The sequence below is a fragment of the Arachis stenosperma genome, chromosome 1, assembly GCF_014773155.1.
Source record: "Arachis stenosperma cultivar V10309 chromosome 1, arast.V10309.gnm1.PFL2, whole genome shotgun sequence".
NCBI lineage: Eukaryota > Viridiplantae > Streptophyta > Magnoliopsida > Fabales > Fabaceae > Arachis > Arachis stenosperma.
In genome coordinates this window covers 108942365-108965882 of record NC_080377.1, presented here as the reverse complement: position 1 = coordinate 108965882, position 23518 = coordinate 108942365, and the positions used below count along the sequence as shown (strand labels likewise).

Sequence of the window (23518 nt, the reverse complement as noted above, 5' to 3'; positions counted from 1 at the left end):
CTTGTACCTCGTCGTTTTATCTTGACGACCATCTAGATCGATTCATGGGATTTTCACGCTTTGTTGAGCTTAAGTCGGCGCGTTTCGTAGAAAGTAAGAAGGAATTTATAAGAGATATTTGTAAAAGATCTTTATTTATTTGCAAAGGTACTTTATTGCTACTAAGGGTTTTGGGCTGTCTATGACCCCTTAGTCTCTACTGTGATTCCTCGTTAAAAACCCCTCTTTAGAAAAAACCCTTTTATTTTAGGAAAAAATCATGAAGTTGGGAAAAGAGTACATCAGGGAGTAGAGTTCGCTTTTAACTGTAGTACCTTTTCATATTACAAGCATGCCACGACCTAGGTAGCTCGGTGCCATTTAAGTCGGTCACCTTGTAATAACCTTTTCCTAAGACCTCACTAGTCTTGTACAGTCCCTTCCAATTAGCAGCGAGCTTTCCTTCCCTAGACTTGTTGATTCCTATGTCGTTTCTAATTAAAACCAAGTCGTCTGGGCGAAGCTCCTTCGAATGACTTTTTGGTTGTATCTGTTCGTCATCCTTTGTTTCAATGCTGCTTCTCTAATATAGGCTCGTTCTCGGACTTCAGGGAGTAGTTCGAGTTCTTCTTTGTGTCCCTTTATGTTTCCAACCTCGTCGTAGAAGTTCACCCTTGGGTTTTGCTCGTTGATTTCAACCGGTATCGTGGCTTCTATGCCATAAACAAGTCAGAAGGGTGTTTCTCCTGTGGCAGACTGAGGTGTGGTCCAATAAGCCCAAAGTACTTGTGGGAGTTCCTCGGCCCAGGCTCCCTTTGTGTCCTGTAACCTTTTCTTCAATCCTGCTAATATGACTTTGTTTGCTGCCTCGGCTTGTCCATTTGCTTGTGGATGTTCCACCGATGTAAATTGATGTTTGATTTTCATACTGGCTACCAGGTTTTTGAAGGTTGAGTCGGTAAATTGAGTGCCATTATCAGTGGTGATGGAGTGGGGTACCCCATATCTGGTGATAATGTTCTTGTAGAGGAACTTTCGACTTCTCTGAGCGGTGATGGTGGCCAATGGTTCTGCTTCTATCCACTTTGTGAAGTAATCCACTCCCACTATTAGATATTTTACTTCTCCCGGCGCTTGTGGGAATGGTCCTAGCAAGTCCAATCCCCACTTTGCGAAAGGCCATGAGGAAGTTATACTAATGAGTTCTTCAGGAGGGGCTACATGGAAGTTTGCATGCATTTGGCATGGTTGGCATTTTTTCACAAATTCCGTGGAATCTTTCTGTAAGGTCGGTGACGTCGGGATTTTTGCTAGTAAAGAATTATTAAAAATATTCACGTTGTAGATATAGCTTCTAAACTAACAGAAATCCCTTCGTGCAAACGTTTTGGTTGTCACAAGTAACAAACCCCTTTAAAAATTGTTAACCGAGTATTTAAACCTCGGGTCATCTTCTCAAGGAATTGCAGGGAGGTATGTTCTTATTATTGGTTATGAAAAAGTGTGTTTGGGGTTTTGGATTAAGGTAAAAGGTTAGTTGGGCAATGGGCACATGTATATTTTCAAAGCAATAAAAGTAAATGAATGACTGTAAAATAAACTCTTGGCAAGGTGTAAGAACTGGATGTCCTATCCTAGTTATCCTTATCAATTGTGATGAGAATTGGGTTTTTCTCCCACTTTGTTAACCTCTAACTATGAAAGTAAGTTAAGTGGATGAATTAATTCTAATTCTCAACTAACAATGAGTTTGATAACTCAAGAGTCACCAATTATTTAACCAAGACCAAAAGGAAAGAAAATTGTATTTACTAGAATAACAATATCTTCAGATTGGGGATAATAAAAAGAAACAATCATAAACTGAAATATCTCAAATAACATTAATTAAGGAGATCAATCTAAACATGGAACAGTTCATAAATTCAATAAAAATAAAGAACCTGTGATTGAGAGTCACTCGTAAAACTAAGAGAAATCTTAAATCCTAATCCTAAGAGAGAGAGGAGAGAACATCTCTCTCTGAAAACTACATCTAAAATAATAAAAAGAGAATTATGAACGCATTATCAGAGCATGATTATGAATGGATGCATTCCCCCATTTTATAGCCTCTAATTTATGTTCTCTGGGCCGAAAACTGGGTCAAAAACAGCCCAGAAATCACTTCCAGCGCTTTTTGGTCCGTACAGGTCACGAAAAAGTAACGCGGCCGCATGGCTCACGCGGCCGCGCGGGTTGCATTCCTGCCAGGTCACGCGTCCGCGTGACTCACGCATTCGCGTCGGCTGGCGTCGGGGTAGCTATGGCAAATTATATAACAAATCGAAGCCCCGGACGTTAGCTTTCCAACGCAACTGAAACCGCGTCGTTTGGACCTCTGTAGCTAAAGTTATAGCCGTTTGAGTGCGAAGAGGTCAGGCTGGACCACTTAGCAATTTCTCCAACTTATTGTATTCCTTCCACTTTTGCATGCTTCCTTTCCATCCTTTAAGCCATTCCTGCCCTGTAATCTCTGAAATCACTTAACACACATATCAAGGCATCTAATGGTAATAAGAGAGGATTAAACATAGGGAACTTAAGGCCAAAGAAGCATGTTTTCAATCAAAGCACATAATTAGGAAGGCAAATGTAAAACCATACAAATAGTATGAATAAGTGGGTAAAGAGTTGATAAAAAATACTCAATTGAGCACAAGATAAACCATGAAATATGGGTTTATCAGTCGGCCAGTAGAAACTAGCTCGGATCACCTTTCTAGCTAACGACCTTGCTCCAAGATGATTCCCACAGATTCCATTGTGCACCTCCTCTAGCACCTCGGTTGTCTTTGAGGTCGGGACGCACTTTAGTAGTGGTGTTGATATCCCCCTTTTATAGAGGATATTTTTCACCAGCGTGTAGTTTTGTGCTTCCCTCCGGATTTTCTTGGCCTCTTCTTCCTCTTTGGGGAGGACGTCGAATTTCAGGTATTCGACTAAGGGCTTCATCCATCCGAGGTCTAACCCGGTGATTTTAAAGACATCTTGAACAGCCTCCGTTTTGTCCACAGAGGGTTCAGAAAGAGTTTCTTGAATTAGGCTTCTGTTGTTCCCTCCTGGTTTGGTACTTGCTAGCTTGGAGAGGCCGTCTGCCCTGCTGTTGAGATTCCGAGTTATATGTTTTACCTCGGTCTCTTCAAAGTGCCTAAGGTACTCCAAGGCTTTGTCTAAGTATTTTTTCATGGTGGGATCCTTGGCCTAATACTCTCCGTTTATTTGGGAGGTCATCACTTGAGAGTCGCTGAATATCACTACTTTGGTTGCACCGACTTCTTCTGCCAGCTTTAACCCTGCAATCAAGGCTTCATATTCTGCCTGATTGTTGGAGGCTGGGAACTCAAATTTGAGGGAAACTTCGATTTGCGTTCCCCCTTCGCTGACCAATATTATGCCTGCCTAGCTTCTAACTTTATTGGAGGACCCATCTACATATAACTCCCATGTAGTGGATTTCTCCTCTTGATTTCCTGCGTATTCTGCTAGGAAGTCGGTGAGGCATTGAACTTTTATTGCCGTTCGAGCTTCGTATTTCAAGTGGAACTTCGAGAGTTCTATTACCCATTGAACCATTCTGCCCGCAATGTCCGTCTTCTGAATGACCTGCTTCATGAGCTGGTTCGTTCGGACTTTTATCGTGTGCGCTTGGAAATACGACCATAATCGGCGTGAGGCTACTACTAAGGAGTATGCAAACTTTTCAAGCTTTTGATACTTTAGTTCTGGGCCTTGTAGAACTTTGCTGGTGAAGTACACAAGATGCTGCCCGACTTCATCTTCCTGTATTAGAGCTGACGCTATAGCTTTGTCTGCTACTGACAGGTATAGGACGAGCTCTTTCCCGACCACGGGTCGGGTCAGGATTGGGGGCTGGCTCAAGAACTTTTTGAACTCCCAGAAAGCTTCTTCGCATTTCGGAATCCATTCGAACTGGCATCCTTTTCTTAGTAAGGAGAATAGTGGAAGGGATCCTAGTGCCGATCCCGCCAGGAATCTGGAAAGGGCGGCAAGCCTTCCATTTAATTATTGGACCTCCTTCAGACAAGTCGGGCTTTTCATTTCTAGGATAGCTTTGCACTTATTGGGGTTTGCTTCGATTCCCCTTTGTGTTAGCATAAACCCTAGAAACTTTTATGCCTCCACCGCGAAGGTACATTTTGTGGGATTTAGTCTCATCCCATGCGACCTTACGGTGTCGAAAACTTGCGAGAGGTCTATCAAGAGGTCGGTTTCCTCCTTAGTTTTTACCAGCATGTCATCTACGTAGACCTCCATTAAGTTCCCAAGGTGGGGAGCGAACACTTTATTCATCAACCTTTGATATGTGGCCCCGGCATTTTTTAACCCAAATGGCATCACCACATAGCAGTAGTTTGCTCTAGGTGTGATGAATGAAGTTTTTTCCTCATCCGGCTTGTACATCGGGATTTGGTTGTATCCCGAGTAAGCATCCATAAATGAAAATTATTGATACCCTGAGCTTGCGTCTACTAGGGTGTCAATACTGGGAAGTGGATATGGGTCTTTGGGGGCATGCTTTTTTTAGGTCGGTGTAGTCGATGCACATCGTGCACTTGCCGTTTTGCTTTTTGACTAGCACTACATTTGCTAGCCATGCCGGGTACTTGACCTCTCGGATGAAGTCAGCTTCCAAGAGGGCTTGTACTTGCTCTTCCACCACATGAGCTCGTTTTGTTCCGAGTTTGCGCCTGCGTTGCTGTACGGGTCGTGATTCGGGGTGTACTGACAGCTTGTGGGACATGAGTTGAGGGTCTATCCCGGGCATGTCGGAAGCTTTCCACGCAAAGAGGTCGGAATTATCTCGTAGGAGCTTTATCAGCCTTTGTTTCAAATCTCCGTCTAGGCTGGCCCCTATGCTAGTGTTTTTTCCTTCCTCTTTACCGATTTAAACCTCTTCGGTTCTTCCACCCGGTTGTGGTCGCAGCTCTTCCCTAGCTTTTATTCCCCTGAGCTCTATAATGTGAACTTCCTTGCTCTTTCCTCGGAGGTTTAAGCTTTCATTGTAGCACTTTCTTGCCGATTTCTGGTCTCCTCGTACCGTTGCTATTCCCTTAGGTGTTGGGAATTTTATGCAAAGGTGAGGGGTCGACACCACCGCTCCGAGCCGATTTAACGTAGTCCTGCCGATTAAGGCGTTATACGCCGACCCAACATCGATGACGATAAAGTTGATGCTCAGAGTTTTGGAATTTTCCCCCTTTCCGAAGGTCGTGTGGAGGGGGATGTATCCCAGTGGCTTAATTGGCATGTCTCCTAGTCCATACAGGGTGTCCGGGTAAGCTTTTAGCTCCCTTTTATCCAACCCTAACTTGTCGAATGCAGGCTTAAAAAGTATATCAGCCGAACTCCCTTGGTCCACCAAAGTCCTATAGAGGTTGGCATTGGCCAAGATCATGGTTATCACCACCTGGTCATCATGCCCGGGCATGATCCCTGCCCGTCCTCTTTGGTGAACGAGATGGTCGGGAGATCGGGAGACTCATTTCCGACTTGATAAACTCGCTTCAGGTGTCTTTTGCGAGATGATTTAGTGAGTCCCCCTCCCGCGAATCCTCCAGAGATCATATGTATGTGTCTCTCGGGGGTTTGTGGTGGTGGGTCTCTTCTATCTTCATCATCTCGCTTTCTTTTTCCATAATTGTCCGACCTTTTTATGAGATATCTATCAAGTCGGCCTTCCCTGGCCAAACTTTCTATCACATTTTTAAGGTCGTTGCAATCATTTGTTGAGTGGCCATACATCTTATAGTACTCACAGTAGTCGCCGCGGCTTCCTCCCTTTTTATTTTTGATGGGTCTAGGGGGCGGCAAACTTTCAGTATTACAGATTTCTCTGTATACGTCCACTAGGGAGACTTTTAGAGGAGTATAGGAGTGATATCTCCTCGGCCTGCCAGGACCGACCTCCTCTTTTTTCTTTGGCTCCCTTTCTTTCTCTTTTGCTGAGTGAGGAGGCCCCTATCACCAGCTTGGCTCCCGTAGTCTGGCATTTTCCTCCATGTTGATGTACTTTTCTGCTCTCTCTTGTACATCACTCAAAGAGGCGGGGTGCCTTTTTGATATGGACTGAGAGAAGGGGCCCTCTCTAAGTCCATTTACTAACCCCATGATAACTGCCTCTGTGGGCAGGTCTTGAATTTTTAAACACGCTTTGTTGAACCTTTCCATGTAGTCACGTAGAGGTTCCCCGACCTCCTGCTTAACTCCCAGGAGACTCGGTGCGTGCTTTACTTTATCCTTTTGGATGGAGAACCGCATTAGGAATTTTCTCGAGAGGTCCTCAAAGTTGGTAACTGGTGGACAAAATTGTATCTCTTTATGGAATATGATAATAGAGCCTGGTCCAAGATCAACTTCGTTCAATTAACCAGCAAGTGCACTGGGTCGTCCAAGTAATACCTTACGTGAGTAAGGGTCGATCCCACGGAGATTATTGGCTTGAAGCAATCAATGTTTATTTTATTAATCTTAGTCAGGAGGTCAATAGGATTAATTGGATTTTACTTGTAAAAAGCCAAACTACTTAAAATTGTAAGTTGGAATAATAAAGAGTATTAGCGTTACTTGTGTGCAGTAATGGAGAATATGTTGGAGTTTTGGAGATGCTTTGTCCTTTGACTTCAACTCTTCCTTGAAATCCTCTTCTCACACGCAGATTCCTTCCATGGCAAGCTCTATGTAGGGTGTCACCGTTGTCAGTGGCTACTTCCCATCCTCTCAGTGAAAACGTTCCTATGCTCTGTCACAGCACGGCTAATCATCTGTCGGTTCTCAATCAGGTTGGAATAGAATCCATTGATTCTTTTGCGTCTGTCACTAACGCCCAGCCCTCAGGAGTTTGAAGCACGTCACAGTCATTCAATCCCGGAATCCTACTCGGAATACCACAGACAAGGTTTAGACTTTCCGGATTCTCATGAATGCCGCCATCAATCCGGCCTATACCACGAAGATTCTGATTAAGGAATCTAAGAGATATTCATTCAATCTGATGTAGAACGGAGGTGGTTGTCAGGCACACGTTCATGGGTTGAGGAAGATGATGAGTGTCACGGATCATCACCCTCTTCACAATTAAGCGCGAATAAACATCTTAGATAAGAACAAGCGTGTTTGAATGGAAAACAAAGGAATTGTATTAAATCATCGAGACGCTGCAGAGCTCCTCACCCCCAACAATGGAGTTTAGAGACTCATGCCGTCACAAAGTATGTAATTCAGATCTGAAAATGTCATGAGGTACAAGAAATGTCTGTAAAAGTTGTTTAAATAGTAAACTAGTAACCTAGGTTTACAGAAAATGAGTAAACTAAGATAATTGGTGCAGAAATCCACTTCTGGGGCCCACTTGGTGTGTGCTGGGGCTGAGATTAAAGCTATCCACGAGTGGAGGTCTTTCTTGGCGTTAAACTCCAGGTTATGACGTGTTTTGGGCGTTCAACTCCGGATCATGACGTTTTTCTGGCGTTTAACTCCAGACAGCAGCATGAACTTGGCGTTCAACGCCAAGTTACGTCGTCTATCCTTGCGCAAAGTATGGACTATTATATATTGCTGGAAAGCCCTAGATGTCTACTTTCCAATGCCGTTGAGAGCGCGCCAATTTGACTCCTGTAGCTCCAGAAAATCCATTTCGAGTGCAGGGAGGTCAGGATCCAACAGCATCAGCAGTCCTTTTTCAGCCTAAGTCAGATTTTTGCTCAGCTCCCTCAATTTCAGCCAGAAAATACCTGAAATTACAGAAAAATACACACACTCATAGTAAAGTCCAGAAATATGATTTTTGCTTAAAAACTAATAAAATTCTATAAAAAAAACTAATTAAAACATACTAAAATCTACATAAAATTACCCCAAAAAGCGTATAAAATATCCGCTCATCACAACACCAAACTTAAACTGTTGCTTGTCCTCAAGCAACTAGATAAATAAAATAGGATTTAGCAGAAATTAAGAAGTAATAATATTTTAGAGTTTTACATGAAGCTCATATTCTTATTAGATGAGCGGGGCTTGTAGCTTTTTGTTTCTGAACAGTTTTGGCATCCCCCTGTATCTTTAAATTTTCAGGATAATTGGCATCCTTAGGAACTCAGAATTCAGATAGTATTATTGACTCTCCTAGTGTAGTATGTTGATTCTTGAACACAGTTATTTTATGAGTCTTGGCTGTGGCCCTAAGCACTTTGTTTTCCAGTATTACCACCAGATACATAAATGCCACAGACACATAACTGGGTGAACCTTTTCAGATTGTGACTTAGCTTTGCTAAAGTCCCCAGTTAGTGGTGTCCAGAGCTCTTAAGCACACTCTTTTGCTTTGGATCACGACTTTAACCACTCAGTCTCAAGCTTGTAACTTGGACCTGCATGCCACAAGCATATGGTTAGGGACAGCTTGGTTTAGCCGCTTAGGCCTGGATTTTATTTCCTTGGGCCCTCCTATCCATTGATGCTCAAAGCCTTGGATCCCTTTTTTACTCTTGGCTAGTGCTCATGGCTTGTTTTTTTTTTTTTTTTTTGAACTGCTTTTTCTTGCTTCAAGAATCAATTTCATGATTTTTCAGATCATCAATAATATTTTTCGTGTTCCTCATCCTTTCAGGAGCCAATATTCATCAAATTCAAAGTACAATTTATGCACTGTTCAAGCATTCATTCAGAGAACAAAAAGTATTGCCACCACATATAATTAATTATAGTCTTTATTACTAAGAACTCATAAATATAGATTACTTCTTTATTCTAAAAAAATTCTACTACTTTATTCATGCCTGATGATGATGAGAAAAATAAATTATAGCTTTAATTGGAAATAAAATCAAAATAGACAAACTAAATATCTCCTAAGGTAAAATCCTATAATAATACTATCACAGAGTTAAAGCTGGAATTAGAACTTAACAACCTGTATTTTGGGAAGTGGATGTTCCTCTAGTCTGTGGGGTGTCTTCAAGAATAAATTTCTGACGCTTCAGCTCCCTTAAGTTCACATCCTTGCTCTTCCTGTTCTCTTAGGTGCCATGATCTTAATGAGTTTTAGCTCAGTGATCATGGCAAATCACACCAAACTTAGAGGTTTGCTTGTCCTCAAGCAAAAGAAAGGAAAGGAGAGGAGTAGAAGGAAAGGCATTTTCACATAAAGATAAGATGAGTTGAAAAAGATATGAGAAGAAATTAAAAATATTTGAAAAAGAATTAGATTGGAAAAAGATTTGTGTTTATGAATTAAGATACATTTGATATTTTTGAAAGAGGGATTTTAGAAATTAGGGTTCTTAGAAAACCAATTTGATTTTGAAGGATGACATTTTGAAACATGTTTATGCAAGAAATCATGAATTGAAACTTAAAAATTTAGAAAATTTGTAAAGAAAACGAATTTTTACCTCCTCCCACCATCCTGGCGTTAAACGCCCACATGATGCATGTGTTGGGCGTTTAACGCCCAATAGTTGCTTCTCCTGGGCGTTCAACGCCCATTTACTGCATCTTTCTGGCGTTGAACGCCAGGAAGTCCTTTGTTACTGGGCGTTTTTCTAAACGCCCAGGATGCTGCCAAACTGGCGTTAAACGCCCAGAAGGTGCTTCTTTCTGGCGTTTAACGCCCAGAAGGCTAACCTTAGTGGCGTTGAACGCCCAGTGGGTGCTTCTTTTGGGCGTTCAACGCCCAAAATGTTTCTTACTGGCTTTTTCACGCCAGTAAGCTTCCAATTTTCTTTATAACTCTGTGAATCCAACCAATTGCTTTTTTACCTTGGAGATACTTGGACTTAAACCTGTAAAAAAGAGAAAATTTATTTCATTAGTAAATAAACTTTGTAAATGGCTGGGTTGCCTCCCAGCAAGCGCTTCTTTATTGTCATTAGCTGGACTATCACTGAGTTTTTACTCGAGTCTCAGCTTTGGGCAGTCTTGCTCAAAATTGCCTTCAAGATAATGTTTGACTCTTTGTCCATTAACAATGAACTTTTTGTTAGAGTCACTATCCTGAAGTTCTATGTATCCATATGGTGATACACTTGTAATTACATATGGACCTCTCCACTGGGATTTTAATTTCCCAGGGAATAATTTGAGCCTTGAATTAAATAGCAGAACTTTCTGTCCTGGCTCAAAGACTCTGGATGACAATTTCTTATCATGCCATCTTTTTGCTTTCTCTTTGTAAATTTTTGCATTTTCGAAAGCATTGAGTCTAAATTCCTCTAGCTCATTTAACTGGAGTAATCGTCTTTCTCCAGCTAACTTGGCATCAAGGTTCTGGAATCTGGTTGCCCAGTAGGCCTTGTGTTCCAGTTCCACTGGCAAGTGACCGCCTTTCCATACACAAGCTGGTATGGAGAGGTCCCTATAGGGGTCTTAAATGCTGTTCTGTATGCCCACAGAGCATCATCCAAGCTTCTTGCCCAATCCTTTCTACGGTTAATTACAGTCCGTTCCAGGATTCTTTTGAGTTCTCTATTTGAGACTTCAGCTTGCCCATTAGTTTGTGGATGATATGGAGTAGCCACCCTGTGGTTGACTCCATAACGTACCAGAGCAGAGTAAAGCTGTTTATTACAGAAATGAGTGCCCCCATCACTGATTAACACTCTAGGGATACCAAATCTGCTGAAGATATGTTTCTGGAGGAATTTCAACACTGTTTTAGTGTCATTAGTGGGTGTTGCAATAGCCTCCACCCATTTGGATACATAATCCACTGCCACCAGAATATAAGTGTTTGAGTATGATGGTGGGAAAGGTCCCATGAAGTCAATGCCCCATACATCAAACAACTCAATCTCCAAGATTCCTTGTTGAGGCATGGCATAACTGTGAGGTAGGTTACCTGATCTTTGGCAACTGTCACAATTAAGCACAAATGCTCGGGAATCTTTATAGAGAGTGGGCCAGTAGAAGCCACTTTGGAGGACTCTTGTGGCTGTTCGCTCACTTCCAAAATGTCCTCCATACTGTGATCCATGGCAATGCCAAAGGATCTTCTGTGCTTCCTCTTTAGGCACACATCTACGGATTACTCCGTCTGCACATCTCTTGAAGAGATATGGTTCATCCCAGAGATAGTATTTTGCATCTGTGATTAATTTCTTTGATTGCACCCTACTGTACTCTTTGGGTATGAATCTCACTGCCTTGTAGTTTGCAATGTCTGCAAACCATGGCACTTCCTGGATGGCGAACAGTTGCTCATCCGGAAAGGTTTCAGAGATCTCAGTGAGAGGGAGGGACGCCCCTTCTACTGGTTCTATTCGGGACAGGTGATCTGCTACTTGATTTTCTGTTCCTTTTCTGTCTCTTATTTCTATATCAAACTCTTGCAGAAGCAACACCCATCTGATGAGTCTGGGTTTTGAATCCTGCTTTGTGAGTAGATATTTAAGAGCAGCATGATCAGTGTACACAATCACTTTTGATCCTACTAAATAGGATCTGAATTTGTCAATGGCGTAAACCACTGCAAGTAGCTCTTTTTCTGTGGTTGTGTAATTCTTCTGTGCCTCATTTAGAACACGGCTGGCATAGTAAATGACGTGCAGAAGCTTGTCATGCCTTTGTCCCAATACTGCACCAATGGCATGGTCACTGGCATCACACATCAATTCAAATGGTAATGTCCAGTCTGGTGCAGAGATGATTGGTGCTGTGACCAATTTAGCTTTCAGAGTCTCAAATGCCTGCAGACACTCTTCATCAAAGATAAATGGCATGTCAGCAGCTAGCAGGTTGCTCAGAGGTTTGGCGATTTTTGAAAAATCCTTTATAAACCTCCTATAGAATCCTGCATGCCCCAGAAAGCTTCTGATTGCCTTAACATTGGCAGGTGGTGGTAATTTTTCAATTACTTCTACCTTAGCTTGATCCACCTCTATTCCCTTGTTCGACATTTTGTGCCCAAGGACAATTCCTTCAGTCACCATAAAGTGACATTTTTCCCAGTTTAAAACCAGGTTAGTCTCTTGGCATCTTTTCAGAACAAGTGCTAAATGGTTAAGGCAGGAGCTAAATGAGTCTCCAAATACTGAAAAGTCGTCCATGAAGACTTCCAGGAATTTTTCCACCATATCAGAGAAAATGGAGAGCATGCACCTCTGAAAGGTTGCAGGTGCATTGCACAGGCCAAATGGCATCCTTCTGTATGCAAATACTCCAGATGGGCATGTGAATGCCGTTTTCTCCTGATCCTGGGGATCTACTGCAATCTGATTATAACCTGAATATCCATCCAGGAAGCAGTAGTATTCATGACCTGCTAGTCTTTCTAGCATCTGGTCTATGAATGGTAAAGGAAAATGATCCTTTCTGGTGGCTGTATTGAGCCTTCTGTAATCAATACACATGCGCCACCCAGTAACTATTCTTGTAGGAACCAGTTCATTTTTTTCATTATGAACCACTGTCATGCCACCTTTCTTAGGGACGACTTGGACAGGGCTCACCCAGGGGCTGTCAGAAATAGGATAAATGATCCCAGCCTCTAGTAACTTAGTGACCTCTTTCTGCACTACTTCCTTCATGGCTGGGTTCAGCCGCCTTTGTGGTTGAACCACTGGTTTGGCGTCACCCTCCAGTAAGATTTTGTGCATGCATCTAGCTGGGCTAATGCCCTTAAGATCACTGATGGACCACCCAAGAGCTGTCTTGTGTGTCCTTAGCACTTGAATTAGTGCTTCCTCTTCCTGTGGTTCTAAGGTAGAGCTTATGATTACAGGAAAGGTATCACCTTCTCCCAGAAATGCATATTTTAGGGAAGGTGGTAATGGTTTGAGCTCGGGTTTAGGAGGTTTCTCCTCTTCCTGAGGGATTTTCAGAGATTCCACTATTTTCTCTGACTCCTCCAGATCAGGCTGGACGTCTTTAAAGATGTCCTCTAGCTCTGATTCGGGACTCTCAGCCATATTGACCTCTCTTACCAGAGAGTCAATAATATCAACACTCATGCAGTCATTTGGGGTGTCTGGATGTTGCATTGCTTTGACAACATTCAACTTGAACTCCTCCTCATTGACTCTCAAGGTTACTTCCCCTTTTTGGACATCAATGAGGGTTCGGCCAGTTGCTAGGAAAGGTCTTCCTAGAATGAGAGTTGCACTCTTGTGCTCCTCCATTTCCAGCACCACAAAGTCAGTAGGAAAGGCGAATGGCCCAACCTTGACAATCATGTCTTCAATCACGCCTGATGGGTACTTAATGGAGCCATCAGCAAGTTGAAGACATATCCTGGTTGGTTTAATTTCTTCAGTTAAACCAAGCTTTCTGATGGTAGATGCAGGTATTAGGTTGATACTTGCCCCAAGATCACATAAAGCTTGCTTGGTACAATTACCCTCTAATGTGCATGGTATCATAAAGCTCCCAGGATCTTTAAGCTTCTCAGGTAAGCTTTTCAGAATGACTGCACTGCATTCTTCAGTGAGGTAGACTTTTTCAGTTTCCCTCCAATCCTTCTTATGACTTAAGATTTCTTTCATGAACTTAGCATAAGAAGGTATTTGCTCAAGTGCTTCTGCAAACGGAATCTTTATTTCAAGAGTCCTGAGATAGTCTGCAAAGCGGGCAAATTGCTTATCCTGTTCCGCTTGGCGGAGTTTTTGAGGATAAGGCATTTTGGCTTTGTATTCCTCAACCTTAGTTGCTGCAGGTTTATTACCTACAGAAGTGGGTTGGGAAGCCTTTTTAGAAGGGTTATCATCAGCACTCGTAGGTGACTGATCCCCCACTGGTATTTGAATGCCAGTGGTGGGAGCTGGAGTGGCGTCAGACGCCATCTCCTTGTTGGTTACTGGCGTTTGAACGCCAGAACCATGTTCCCTTTGGGCGTTCAACGCCAGATCCATGCTTGTTTCTGGCGTTGAACGCCAGGAATGAGCATGATCTGGGCGTTCAGCGCCAGCTTTATTCCTCTCTGGGCTCTGACTGTCCTCAGAGGGATTTTTAGTATCCTCTTGTTCATTTCTTGGTTTCCTGCTGCTTTGAAGTGAGGTATTTAATGTTTTCCCACTCCTTAATTGAACTGCTTGGCATTCTTCTGTTATTTGTTTTGACAGTTGCTTTTTTGTCTGCTTTAATTGTACTTCCATGTTCCTGTTAGCCATTCTTGTTTCCTGTAATATTTCCTTGAATTCGGCTAGCTGCTGAGTTAGAAAATCTAATTGCTGATTGAATTCATTAGCCTGATCCACTGGACTGAGTTCTGCAGTTACTATTTTAGCTTCTTCTTTCATAGAGGATTCACTGCTTAGGTACAGATGCTGATTTCTGGCAACTGTATCAATAAGCTCTTGAGCTTCTTCAATTGTTTTTCTCATGTGTATAGATCCACCAGCTGAGTGGTCTAGAGAAATCTGAGCTTTTTCTGTAAGCCCATAGTAGAAGATGTCTAATTGCACCCATTCTGAAAACATTTCAGAGGGGCATTTTCTTAGCATCTCTCTGTATCTCTCCCAGGCATCATAAAGGGATTCATTATCTCCTTGTTTGAAGCCTTGGATGTTTAGCCTTAGCTGTGTCATCCGTTTGGGAGGGAAATAGTGATTCAGGAATTTTTCTGACAGCCGTTTCCATGTTTTTATGCTGCTCTTAGGCTGGTTATTTAACCACCTCTTAGCTTGATCTTTTACAGCAAATGGAAACAGTAATAATCTGTAGACATCCTGATCTACTTCCTTATCATGTACTGTATCAGCAATTTGCAAAAATTGTGCCAGAAACTCTGTAGGTTCTTCATGTGGAAGACCGGAATACTGGCAGTTTTGCTGCACCATGATAATGAGCTGAGGATTCAGCTCAAAGCTACTAACTCCAATGGAGGGTATACAAATACTACTCCCATATGAAGCAGTAGTGGGGTTAGCATATGACCCCAGAGTCCTCTTGGACTGTTCATTCCCACTTGCTTCCATATTGAACAATAGAGTTATTTGTTTATAAAGGACTGTGGAATATGTTGGTAGTATTTATTTTATAAAAATTAAATTTTTTTTTTAAAATAAAAACGAAATAAATAAATGAAAGTGAAAATATTTTGAAATTGAAAATTGAACTTTTAATATAAAAATTTTTCGAAAAAAAAAATAGTTCAAAATTAGCTAGAAAAATAAAAATTTTTTGAATTTTGAATTTTATGATGAAAGAGAAAAACACACAAAAGACACAAGATTTAAAATTTTTAGATCTAATGCTCCTTATTTTCGAAAATTTTTGGAGGGAAAACACCAAGGAACACCAAACTTAAAAATTTTAAGATCAAGACACAAGGAAAACTCAAGAACACCTTGGAGATTCACAAGAACACCAAGAACAAAAGAAAGAACACCAAACTTAAAATTTTTAGAAAATCAAAACAAATTTTCGAAAATTAAAGAAAACTTAACAAGAAAACACCAAACTTAAAGTTTGGCACAAGATTAAATCAAAGAAGAATTATTTTTGAAAAAGGTTCCAAAGGGTATAACCAATTATCAAGAACAACTTAAAAATCAAGGAAGAACCAAGAACACTAACACGAAAATTTCAAAGAAAATATAAAATATGCAATTAACACCAAACTTAAAATAAAACACTAAACTCACGAAAAATTAACAATTAGTTAAGAAAAATAATATTTTTGAAAAGAAATTTTTGAAAATAAACTATCCTATCAAAATTTAATGACTCTATAATAACAAAAATAAATTATTCCTAATCTAAGAAATAAAATAAGCCTTCAATTGTCCAAACTCAATAATCCCCGGCAACGGCGCCAAAAACTTGGTGGACAAAATTGTATCTTTTTATGGAATATGATAATAGAGCCTGGTCCAAGATCAACTTCGTTCAATTAACCAGCAAGTGCACTGGGTCGTCCAAGTAATACCTTACGTGAGTAAGGGTCGATCCCACGGAGATTATTGGCTTGAAGCAATCAATGTTTATTTTATTAATCTTAGTCAGGAGGTCAATAGGATTAATTGGATTTTACTTGTAAAAAGCCAAACTACTTAAAATTGTAAGTTGGAATAATAAAGAGTATTAGCGTTACTTGTGTGCAGTAATGGAGAATATGTTGGAGTTTTGGAGATGCTTTGTCCTTTGACTTCAACTCTTCCTTGAAATCCTCTTCTCACACGCAGATTCCTTCCATGGCAAGCTCTATGTAGGGTGTCACCGTTGTCAGTGGCTACTTCCCATCCTCTCAGTGAAAACGTTCCTATGCTCTGTCACAGCACGGCTAATCATCTGTCAGTTCTCAATCAGGTTGGAATAGAATCCATTGATTCTTTTGCGTCTGTCACTAACGCCCAGCCCTCAGGAGTTTGAAGCACGTCACAGTCATTCAATCCCGGAATCCTACTCGGAATACCACAGACAAGGTTTAGACTTTCCGGATTCTCATGAATGCCGCCATCAATCCGGCCTATACCACGAAGATTCTGATTAAGGAATCTAAGAGATATTCATTCAATCTGATGTAGAACGGAGATGGTTGTCAGGCACACGTTCATGGGTTGAGGAAGATGATGAGTGTCACGGATCATCACCCTCTTCACAATTAAGCGCGAATAAACATCTTAGATAAGAACAAGCGTGTTTGAATGGAAAACAAAGGAATTGTATTAAATCATCGAGACGCTGCAGAGCTCCTCACCCCCAACAATGGAGTTTAGAGACTCATGCCGTCACAAAGTATGTAATTCAGATCTGAAAATGTCATGAGGTACAAGAAATGTCTGTAAAAGTTGTTTAAATAGTAAACTAGTAACCTAGGTTTACAGAAAATGAGTAAACTAAGATAATTGGTGCAGAAATCCACTTCTGGGGCCCACTTGGTGTGTGCTGGGGCTGAGATTAAAGCTATCCACGAGTGGAGGTCTTTCTTGGCGTTAAACTCCAGGTTATGACGTGTTTTGGGCGTTCAACTCCGGATCATGACGTTTTTCTGGCGTTTAACTCCAGACAGCAGCATGAACTTGGCGTTCAACGCCAAGTTACGTCGTCTATCCTTGCGCAAAATATGGACTATTATATATTGCTGGAAAGCCCTGGATGTCTACTTTCCAATGCCGTTGAGAGCGCGCCAATTGGACTCCTGTAGCTCCAGAAAATTCATTTCGAGTGCAGGGAGGTCAGGATCCAACAGCATCAGCAGTCCTTTTTCAGCCTAAGTCAGATTTTTGCTCAGCTCCCTCAATTTCAGCCAGAAAATACCTGAAATTACAGAAAAATACACACACTCATAGTAAAGTCCAGAAATATGATTTTTGCTTAAAAACTAATAAAATTCTATAAAAAAAACTAATTAAAACATACTAAAATCTACATGAAATTACCCCAAAAAGCGTATAAAATATCCGCTCATCAGTAACTAACCTTGAAGGGAGGCTATCGAACCACTTCATCACTGCTTTCGACAGGGTGGTCAGGAAAGCTTTGCAGCGAGTTGCATCAAAAGCATCAGCCAGATACATCTGACTTTTGAAATTGCTTAAATGCTGCTTTGGATCTGTGGTTCCGTCATAAAGGTTCATATCAGGGCTTTTGAAGTTTCTTGGAACTTTCGCCCTCATTATGTCCTCACTGAACGGGTCCTCTCCTCCCAGGGGCGACTCTTCTCGGTCGCCATGGGAGTTCTGATTTTTAAAGAAAGATTCGAGCTTCAAGAGTTTTTCTTCCAACTCTTTTCGTCACTCTATCTCTTCCCTGAGATTTTGCTCTGCCTCTCGTTGTCGTTCTAATTCCTGTTCCAGTTGTTCCAAACGACCTTGATGGCCGTGGACCAGCCCCATTAGCTCGGTTGCATGGGTGGTCCTTCCTTTCTGGACTCTCGTCCCTCCGAGGAATTTACCTTTGGGTTCTTAAGCCCAGAGGTGCCTTCTCTATGCTGGTCGTTGGTTCCTTGGTGAAGGGTCAGGTCCGCGTCATTGTTTTCGGTATCTTAATTTTCTTGTTCGGAATCAGACACTGTATAACCATTTTCTGGTGAGTTGTCCGCTATTACTGGTTGATCTCTCGGGTCTCCGGCAACGGCGCCAATGTTACGTTGGGTAACCGGAGATTAATGGGCTGGACTCATTGGGTTGGCCCAATCGTTTGGGAAAAGAAGCCTTCGAGCGGGTTTGCGCCTCTGTGGCCTCCGTCCAACTTGTGAGTGTGAGAGAATGGGGGGTGGTACCTGCAAAGACACTCCGATGCCTAAGTCAGCAAGGGTGTGAGCAAGTCTAAAGAGTATTGGGACTTAGAGATTTCTGAGGGGTGTCAGTGTATTTATAATGGTGAACCAATAACCACCGTTGGAGTAGTTCCACCTTTTAGGGTGGATAACCGTCCCTTTATCTTAGGGAGGTTACGATATGGCTTTTGGAAGTGGATTGAGAGATTTTAGGGGCAGTTATTATCTGCCAGCTAATCTTTGCTTCCGACTTTGTTGGGTCAAGTCGTGGGGAGCACCGACTTCTTAAAAGAAGGTCGGTGTACTGAGGTGCCCCACCTTGTGGGTTGGATCTACACACACACACACATATATATAAATTTTAAAAATTATAAATCCTAACCTACGATAGAAAAATAAAGGACTAAAATTTAGGATTTTTAAAATTAATATATAATAAAAATATTTTAGTCATTTTCTATAATAGGGTATTGTAGTCATTTTCTATAAAAAAATAATATTATAAATTTTAAAAATTATAAATCCTAACCTACGATAGAAAAATAAAGGACTAAAATTTAGAATTTTTAAAATTAATATATAATAGAAATATTTTAGTCATTTTCTATAATAGGATATTGTAGTCATTTTCTATAAAAAAAATAATATTAATTTAGACCAGTTCAAGATTTGATTCATCATTTTTTAGTCAAATCAATTTGTCTAGCCTAATTTTGACAAAAATAATACGATTTAATCAATTATATGTGTTAAATTTTAATTATTAAAAAATATTTTTATAAAAAGATATTTTCAACGTGTTTATATGAGTTTCCTAAAAATATTTAGATGCCTAGCAAATTTTTTGTATTATATGATTTTGCCAACTACATCCTCCCGGGGTTGTCTTTTTAGCGAAGTTTTTGAATTATGTGATTTTACCAACTACATCCCCCCGGGTTGTCTTTTTGGCAATATTGGCTTTCGAGTATTACGAAGAAGGCATTTTAATTACGGGATTTGCTACTTTCTCTAACGGTTTGGAAAATGTTACGTTTGATCCTTTGCAATGAACTATTGATGAGTATACTACTCAGTATACATGCATGCAAACTACTCATGCATAGTTTTATCATTTTTAAATGCAAGTGCTTGAGGATTTTTTTTTTTTTTTTGAAACATATTTGATCCTATCAGAATTTATTATTTTTTAATATTAATTATTTATTAATATTTAAAAATATGAAATAAAATATGTTGTGGGATTACTAAATTAAAAATACTAAACTAAAAAAATTGAGTTAATGATTAAGTGATAATAAAAAATAATAAATTTTAATGGTTTTTTAATATATATATATATATTTTAAATATAACTTATCCGTTTTTGGTCCAATGAGACTTCCAACAATTCTTAGTCTTAACACTTTGCCGATGGCTAAATATATAAAGAAAAAAGAATTCAGAATTTAACTCTTTCATGGAAGCCAACGGAGAGAAAAACTAATTGACACTTATAACTCGTAACCCTTTCATGAAACCAGTAGCCAAATTTTATACTTTCATTGTACGTTTTTTAATTGGAATGTTATGTATCATTATTCATTAGTGCCTTAAGTGATCTATAATTATTAAAATAAAAATGTTAGGTATACATAAAAAAAAATTATTAAATTAATTATTATATATTTATATATAAATATATATATTATTTAATTATTTATAATATATATTTTATATTTTAATATATATTTTATACAAATAATTTATTTTTTATGTACATTGAGCATGGTTGGTTAAAAATCATTTGTAAGGATAATTTATGACTATCTATTCTCTTACTAAATATAAAATATCAATTATGTCTCTATGTTAAGTGCTTAAGTTGCTAGGAGAAATAACTTATAATATACTATCGAAACTGAGAGAAAAAAGAATCTAGAGTTTGGATTTGGATGTTTTCATACTTAATACGTAAATTTGAGACGATGATTATTGAATAAGGCAAAAGAGCATGACCATCTGTTGGTGCTTACCAAAGATTATATTATATATACAAGTTTTCATCATTGTTGATGTGATTTCGATCACTCTTCTAATGGTTCAAAAACCACTGCAAAACAAAGAAACTAACCCAAGAATAATGGTTGTGATGAACCCAATCTTGGCACTCTCCATTATTACCACCATTTTATTCTTCTCTCCAATGGCTTATTCAGAGAACGAAGCGGTGAAGAGCGCATTGGTGAGATTCATGGACAATCTTGCACCATGGAATAATAATTCAGAGAGAGAAGCAGCAAGGTACTGGGGATGGAACCTTGACACAGATCCATGCGCAGATAACTGGAAAGGTGTGAGTTGTTCCTCAGATGGAAGTGTGAAAGCCATTGTTCTTGATGATTCAAACCTGAGTGGTACCCTAGACGCCACCTCTCTCTGCATGGCGAAATCTCTTCAAATTCTGAGCCTCAAGAGGAACAACTTGCAGGGATCAGTGCCCGAAGCTATCGGAAACTGCAAGTATTTGACCCGTTTGTTCCTCAGCGATAACAACTTCTCCGGTGATCTTCCGACTTCTCTTCGACATTTATGCAGCTTGAGGTGGCTTGAAGTTGCCAGAAACAAGTTTACCGGTCCCATTTCCGATAAGATACCTGCCTCAGTCTTGATATCCTTTCTCGGTAAGCACTTTTCATTTGATTCTGTGTTAACATTTTAAATCTCAAACCTTAAATCATAAATACTTGTATATAGGTGAGAATAACAAGTTCACTGGGGAGGTACCTGATTTTGACTTCATGAAACTCATTCGATTCAACGTCTCCAACAACAACTTGAAGGGGCAGATTCCTGACGTGAGAAACAAGTTTGGTGTGGAAAGCTTTTCTGGAAATCCTGACTTGTGTGGATCGCCGCTTCCAGCGGCATGTCCACCTAGTCCCTCACCAAGGAAAGAAAAAAGATTATTCATCACTGACGGCGTGGCGATTTACTCTGGCTACATCATTCTTGGCATCACCGTGGTGGCATTCTTTGTGTACAAGCTAGTGAGGAAATCCATGAACAAAGTGGAAGCATCCAAGGCTCTCAACAAGAAGGAATGCCCAAGGCATCGATTAACTCGAAAGGATCCTGCAGGTACGCTTCTGCCTTCTTTCATCTATCTCTTTACAATTATCTTATCTGTACACACAAATTTATCTACTAATAAATCAACTTTTTACATAGAATATACATTAAAAATAAATTAAATTATATATAAAGAATTAAGGATTTAATTTGTAACATACAGGGGGCAATAATGGTGAAAAGAGCAGGGAGGATTCTTCTGAGAGCAAGGGTAGTGGTGGTGGCGGCGGCCGTGGCAGCGTTGAGATGAGATCAGAGCCATCGATAGCGTCACTTGAGAGTGGAATAACATTGAGCACATCAACGCTGGTAGTTCTGTCAAGCAGGGTATCAAAGGCGCTGAGATTTGAGGACTTGCTGAGAGCACCAGCTGAGTTGATTGGGAGAGGGATGCATGGGAGCCTCTACAAGGTGATGCTGGACAACGGTGTGTTCTTGGCTGTGAAGAGGATCAAGGATTGGGGAATCTCCGAAAGTGATTTTCAGAGGAGAATTGGGAAAGTTAGCCAAGTCAACCATCCATTTGTGTTGCCACCTCTTGCTTACTATTGTTCCCGCCAAGAGAAGCTTCTTGCATATGAGTACATGGACAATGGGAGTCTCTTCAACATGCTCTATAAAGTTGGTAAGTTGTTTTTCTTGATTATATATCTGTATTATTTCTGTAAAATATTATTGCATTTTTTTGTTAATTACAAGTGTCTCCAATTTTAATGGAAGAATCATGAATAGTCTTGTATGCCAAAATCAATTATTATACCTGAATAAAGAATAATCACATTTTTTTATGATCACCTCTCGTTAATATTGTGAAATAAGTATAAGAAACCAATTTTTAATTAGTCCATAGCTATTTTTTTCTGTTATTGTAAATTACTTTAAATCTTTTTGAATGGTTTTTAGAATTTAAAATTTAGAATTTAAGCATAAAAAGTGATAGCAATTTGTTATTCGATGGTCTGTTTATGACAGTAGACGATTAACAGCGGCTAGTAATGGGTGACCAATGATAAAAAATGAGGTTACAATATTAAGAAGAAAAAAATAAAAAGATAATTTTGAAATAGGTGATTCTTTAGTTGAATTATAGTTGTAGATCTCTTATTTGATTTTTAATCAAGACATCAGATAATATTTTGTTGTATGAACCTCTATTCATCCACATGGCATCTTTTACTTTCTTATTTAACGTTACATTGCTCTTTATAAAAGGTGTTCGTTCTGTCTCAAATTTAATATATGAATAATATTTAAATTTTTTTAGTTTAATAATTTAACAACATATTTTAACTCATATTTTTAAACATTAATAATTAACTGTTAATAAAAAATAATAAATTTTAATAATCTTCTAATATTTTTTCTATTTTATTATACTAACAAGACTTGTTCATACTTCAATTATAAACTCTATTGATAAATGATAAGTTCATTATTTTTCTTTGATGCAATAATGATAAATGATTATTTTATCAGGATCACAAAATGGAAAACCCTTTGAGTGGGGAAGCAGACTAAACATTGCCGCAAAAATAGCAGAAACTTTAGCTTATATGCATGAAGAGCTACGAGAAAGTGGAATAGCACACGGAAACTTAAAATCAAGCAACATTTTATTCAACAACAACATGGAACCATTAATAAGCGAATATGGGCTAATGGTAATTGAACACCAAGCTCTGAGATCACTCTCTCACAGCAAGAGTGTGAGGAACAGGGTTCTAACTGCTGCACATGCATATAGCACCTTCAAAGTTGATGTATACGCCTTTGGGGTGATACTCTTGGAGCTTCTCACAGGGAAAGTGGTTCAGAATCAAGGGGTTTTTGATTTCGTTAAGTGGGTTAATTCTGTGGTTAGAGAGGAGTGGAGTGTTGAAGTGTTTGATAAGAACTTGGTGTCAGAAGGTGCGAGTGGAGAGAGGATGATGAACTTGTTGCAGGTTGCATTGAAATGCATCAATCCTTCTCCTGCTGATAGACCAAGCATGAGTGAAGTTGCATTGGCCATAGTTGCATTGAAAGAGGAGGAAGAAAGATCTTTAACATAGGAATATGCTAATTCCACACAAGGTAGCAGAGAGTTATGTTATTCCAAATAGACATATCTTATTAGCATTAGCAATATTTTGTCTTTTTCTCTAAATATCATTCTTAGATCTACTATCTTTTTAAGACAACATTATTCTTGTTAAGGAGCTACTTGAGTGGATT

General features: G+C 39.7%; 1 protein-coding gene across 1 annotated transcript; it reads left to right on the top strand.

Annotated features, from left to right (window-relative positions):
- The first annotated feature begins 20159 nt into the window (after nt 1-20159).
- LOC130940689 (probable inactive receptor kinase At2g26730) lies at nt 20160-23518 on the top strand. Its single transcript, XM_057868906.1, has 4 exons — nt 20160-20856; nt 20930-21313; nt 21468-21929; nt 22781-23518. The coding sequence occupies exons 1-4, from the start codon at nt 20187-20189 to the stop codon at nt 23353-23355; spliced, it is 2091 nt and encodes a 696-aa protein (XP_057724889.1). The 5' UTR covers nt 20160-20186; the 3' UTR covers nt 23356-23518.